A 5,756-nucleotide genomic window follows, 5' to 3' on the forward strand; every position below is an offset into this window, starting at 1 on the left:
AATGACTTTTGAAGTATAGTAAATGTAAACAAGAGGAACAAATGTGTTCAATGTATTCTTAAAGGAAAACAGACAACTATTGAATCATATTTCAATAGAGTGTAATATATTTCTTTTAGTTTCTATGAATTATTAATTTATAATTTTTTTGGGACCAAAAATTATAAAGGGATCTCCCGAAAAAATATTATCTTATTATTTTATCGAGTTTTTCAATTTTTTACATTGGCCCAAGTCGGGAACGGACAAATTTATTATTTTAGAAAATTTATTAATTTACAGAGTATTAATATAAAGAGTTTCTAATATATATATATATATATATATATATATATATATATATATATATATATATATATATATATATATATATAATAATAATAATAATAATAATAATAATAATAATAATAATAATAATAATAATAATAATAATAATAATAATAATGTTTCCTTACTTTCCAAATAATGACATAACCGATGAATACTCTTTCAACTTTAATATGCATATTTCTCAATTTGCAAATAAATATGTAAAAACGAAGATATCCAATATCATATATATATTTGTCCTTTTCTTTTCAAATAATCATACATTTATCATATTTTACTGTATGGACATAACTCTTCAATAGATGAAGATATATACTACAACATATTATTAACTTGTACTATAATGCAACGTTAATTAATTTAAATCACACTCATCCATGAAACACAAATACTTCATTCATTGAATGCCTTAGAAGCATCAACAAGTATATCCTTCATCTTCCCAACAACTTCATTCATCTGTTCTCTAGAATGCAGCGGTGCAGGATACACACAAACACAGTCCAAACTTCCATCTCTTATGGTATCAAAAATGGCAATAGATGGTCCCACTCCATGAACAGAAGCACATCCCAAATAGTCCTCAACACCAACCTCTCTTTGCTTCTTGCAACTGTTGTCCACAACCGTGTCCTCGAACACCGACATGAACGCGGTTCGCAGCGAAGAAGATGAGGTTAATCCTGGATTCTCTATGGCCTTGCACATGAGAAAGTTTAGGTCTGCCATGTCGGAGAAATGTTTGTTGGTTTTCTTTGAGTTTGAGAAAGCTCCGTAGGTTTTCTTTGCAAGGTTCCATAGGGTTTCTCCTCCTTTTATCTCGTGGGAATTGAGAATAGCAGAGTGGTAAAAACCTGAATATTCATAGGAATTTATTAGAAAACATTTTCTTGGATAAAGTTATAAACTTATAATAATTTATATTTTTTGTTTTTTGTTTTTGAACTTATGTTTGAGATAAGTCAAAATCAAAGATGACTTTTTAAGTGAATGAATTTTAATTATTTTAAATATGAATTAATTAGATGTCTCATATTCAAATTTGTGTTTATGTAGTCTCATGTTTCTGCCTAATTATTAATTGAATTGGTTTAACCAAACAATTAAAAATAAACTTAAAATAATGTGATTAGAATAAATTGACTAAATCTAACCAGTTGATCTAAGAGTTCATGAATTTTAAATTAGTTGAATTTAATCAATTTTTACTAAATTAGGTTGACTCGTGTTACTAGTATTTCTGTTTTAATATAAAATTCCAAAAGCTAAATTCACTCTTACAAATAGTATGAGCCTACTCTTTAATAGATGAATCAATTTTTTTCAACTTTTATAAAATAATTATAATTATAGACATAAATGGTAAAAAAGTAACATGACTTTTTTTGGACAAATTTATTACTTTTGTTTGATAGTACTTGTAAACTTTAATAAATTTTTTTTACTTTTTTTAAAGAACGATGTACCTTCTACTTTACTTTATTTGGTATCTTCTATTTTTAATCAGACACACGTGGTCCTAATTTACCATTTACTATGTGTGGTGAATTCACACATTTAATACACAACTACGTGTAGTGATTTCAATTACAATTTCACCACAACTTATTAATGCCCATTTAATAGTATTGTCCGAAGAAAGTTACGTAATCTTAAATACTACTTCTTCCTAGTTTCTTCTATTCCATATTTGTAGAATTGAATCTATGTTCCAGTATATTAAATATTTTCCAAAGGTAGATACTGTTTTTTTCATTATTTAGTTTAACCAGAAATTCTGAGTTAGAACTTCAGTCTGATTAGCCCAATGATGTAGCTATTGTCCATTTCAGTTTGAATTGTATGCAAATATATCTGATTTATATATAAAAAGAAATTAATAACTTGTAAATATTTGTAATTAATATCATAATCTCATACCATAATTGTCACTTAGACGAGATTGAAAAATTGATCGGCAATCAGTGAGAGTAACAACTCCATACTTCTTAGAACCACGTTTTGAGCAAAGAGCAGCCATCAACCCCGCAGCACTCAATACTCCACACACTTTTATTCCATTCCATGCACAACCCTGTCAACTCAAAATTCAAATCACCATATAATAAAATAATTATAAAAAAAAACATTATACTAAAAATAGAACATAGTTATGGTGCATGGTTTTAAAAAATTGTTGCCAAGTGCAAAAACGACTGTCACAAAACAGACATCAATACGGATACTGTTATCACTGTTACAATCAATACTTACAGCTAGAACCCCTTTGGTTTCATCTTGGCTAAGTTGCAACCTCACAACTTGTGAAAACCTCGTCGCTTTCGTATCATGAAACTTCAAATTCGTTAACCTAAGAGAGTTAAGTGAATAACCAAGCATGTCGAAACCACGCGACAACATAGCTTTCTTTGTTTTCTCACGAGGAACAAGATCCTCCATAGCCAAACTAATCTCATCACTAGCTTTCTCATGGTTTTCTAAGGCAACTACTTGTTCTTTTTCTTCCATCAACTCGAGTAACTCTCTCAAAAGAAGCACTGCGGTTGTACGGTCACACGCTGCGACATGGAGCCGCAGCGCGATGACCCAAGTGTTGTTCGGGAGAGCGTAGACGCTTCCGAAGAACATGTTGTTTGTGTCGCGTGTTGTGTCGCGCCATGGAGTGTCGTTGTTGAGTTCGAGTTCGAGGACTTGTTGGAGAGGAGAGACGGAAGCGGTGTCGTTTTGGTTTGATGAGAGGTCGTGGGATGTTAGTTGGAGGAAAGGTGCGGGGGAGGTGAGGAAGGAGAAGGTGGAAGTGTGATGGAGAAGAGTGGAGCGGAGGATGGGGTGGGAGTTTTGGAGTTTGTGGAGGGATGTTTGGAGACGGTGAGTGTTTGGAGGTTTTAAAGTGAGTAATGCAACCACCGCGACGCCGGTGCCGCCGTAAGCAGCCTTGCACCAACTGTATTCTGTGCCGCCGACTGTTCGGCCTTTGGGTTCGGTCATGGTGGGTGGAGGGATGGATGGTTGAAAGGGTGCTTGATGAGCAAGTATTTATATTGCTTTTCATATATATATATATATATATATATATATATATATATATATATATATATATATATATATATATATATATATATGAGCCGAATGAAAAAAAACATGTCACTTGTTCATTAATTATTTATTGGTCCATTGTATGTTTTAAAAATTGTTTCAAAGGAATCCTAACAATTTTAAGGAAAAAATTATAACAAAATTTTGAGAATAAATGTAAAGGAGCCTAAACAATGTAAAGTAATATTACGTATATAATGAATCAAAATTTTTATACTTATCATATTATTTAATTATTTTGAAATTAAAAATATGTTTTAACTAAATACACGTTTCTCATTAATTATTCTTGTTAAATTTGTTGGAAACTCTCTGGGTTTCATATGAAAGTATAGTGTATGTAGCTGTTATGATATAAATGAGATATCTTAATTCATGTTGAACCTTCACTGTCTATTACTATCAAGGAAATAGCCTCGTTGAAATTGAAAATTTATACTAATTATTTCTCGGTCTGTTGGATGAGCGAGATAAGTATACTAATTATTTCTTCGGACTATTGTTCGAAGTGAAAAATTGAAAATGCACTACTCATTGAAGATGATTCAAAATAATGTCTCAGACCGACGCCTCGTACAATAACACAAGCATAAGCATGTCCACCATGTTCCTTTGTTCCAATTTCTTATACCAATATACTATGGCGTTGTTGTGGAACAAAAGCAACAACATTTATTGGCAAGAATACAGAGTATGCAACGGTCTAGAGGGGTGAATAGACCTCCCAAATAAAAATTTAGTTGAAAATAGGTTTGAAAAACGTTTTATTCGAGTTTGAAAAACAAAAAAATTTGTGCGGCATAATTTTTTTTTGTGTATAAAGAGATTATACTTATAAATTGAAATTGATTATACTTATAAATTGAAATTTGCACATATCGGCCTAATTGGCACACAATACAATAAAGACCGAATCGAAGAATTAACTAAAATGGACAAATCAATGTTTTGTATTGAATTTATATCTGTTCGCTACGGTTAGAACATGTGGCCATCAACAGTAGGCTTGATCTTCGGTGGTGGTTGAGAAAAAAGGGGGTTTACCTGCAAGGCACTCCGATGTCAAAGTAAGTAAGAGAACAACAATGTACAATAGAAAGTATGAGGTTTTGGGCAAAGTTTTTATTGCATTGCACTCTAGAGGTAAAGGGCTATTTATAGTGTTCTCGTGGAGGTAGATTAGGTCACGCTATCTTCGTGGGCCTGTGCGCGATTTCCGACCCAGAATATAGTAGACCGTTGACTAGGTCTTGACTAGTTGTGCTCAGGATACTAGCTATTGCCGGGGACGGGGTCCCAGCGTGCTCGGCAAATCCTCAGTCGTGCTCGGTCGAAGGGGAGACGTCCTTCCTATCAGCTCTTGTGTGTTGGGCTACCACTTTATTAGGCCGGTTCATGGCAAAGAGTGGATTGGGCCAGTTGGAACAATTGGGCTAGTCCAGAACAATATCAAACTACACAACATCTGTATTTGTGCAATATCAATACGATATGGATTATATAATCACAATTTTCAGTTTAATCACCAACAAGACAAATTGAAAATTGTGATTCTAACAAAACATACACATAACAAATTAATCGCCACTAAGTCAAAACCTAAAAGCATATGATTCTATTAAAATGATAAAATAACCTAACATACGATTTCAATGAAATCAAAATGAGAGAGAAAAAATGTACACTAGGATTTATAGTGGTTCAACTATCTCCTCTTTGAACTTAATCCACAATCCGATGGTTTTCCATTGAATTTTTTTGTCTTCCAATATCATTTGTGACAAATTACATGAGTTTTAGAACAATCAAAATATCCAAACAACACTAAAAATATAAAAATCTTCTATTTGGATCCCTTGATTGGTATAGAATATTCGAACTGGTTTCTTTGCAAAATCTTTGCGCAAAATCATCTCGAGTCTTCTAGCCCCAACAATCCTGGTGAAAATTCTCCACTCTGCGCGATCTTTCCTCGATCCTACCAATATCTTGAGTGTTAGTCTATCTGAAGATTGAGAAAAAATTCCACCATGTCTGTAGGCTTCCACACAACACAACCAAAGTGAATATGGAGAGAAGAACCTCCTTCCTTTCCACTAGAATAGTAAAAAACCAGCCGTAACACTACAAACCTTACGAATCTCTGAAATATTAAACAAATCTTCAAAGAAATGTTAAATCTAATAACATAATCTCTTCAACCATCACAAATCTTCAAAGTTTACATTTAGATCTATGTGACAATGAAAAAAATGTGGTAGAAAATGAAAGAAATTATTTGCAAGTGTTTAAGAAAGATTCAAAACTCTTTTTGAAAGTGAGAGATCAAG

General features: G+C 32.5%; 1 protein-coding gene across 1 annotated transcript; it reads right to left on the reverse strand.

The window, feature by feature from the left end:
* Nucleotides 1-531: 531 nt before the first annotated feature.
* LOC131620765 (uncharacterized) lies at nt 532-3,367 on the reverse strand. The gene is made up of 3 exons (XM_058891925.1): nt 2,584-3,367; nt 2,251-2,404; nt 532-1,184 (listed from the first exon to the last, which is right to left on the reverse strand). The coding sequence occupies exons 1-3, from the start codon at nt 3,316-3,318 to the stop codon at nt 724-726; spliced, it is 1,350 nt and encodes a 449-aa protein (XP_058747908.1). The 5' UTR covers nt 3,319-3,367; the 3' UTR covers nt 532-723.
* Nucleotides 3,368-5,756: the final 2,389 nt, after the last annotated feature.

This window comes from Vicia villosa, linkage group LG1 (genome assembly GCF_029867415.1).
Source record: "Vicia villosa cultivar HV-30 ecotype Madison, WI linkage group LG1, Vvil1.0, whole genome shotgun sequence".
NCBI lineage: Eukaryota > Viridiplantae > Streptophyta > Magnoliopsida > Fabales > Fabaceae > Vicia > Vicia villosa.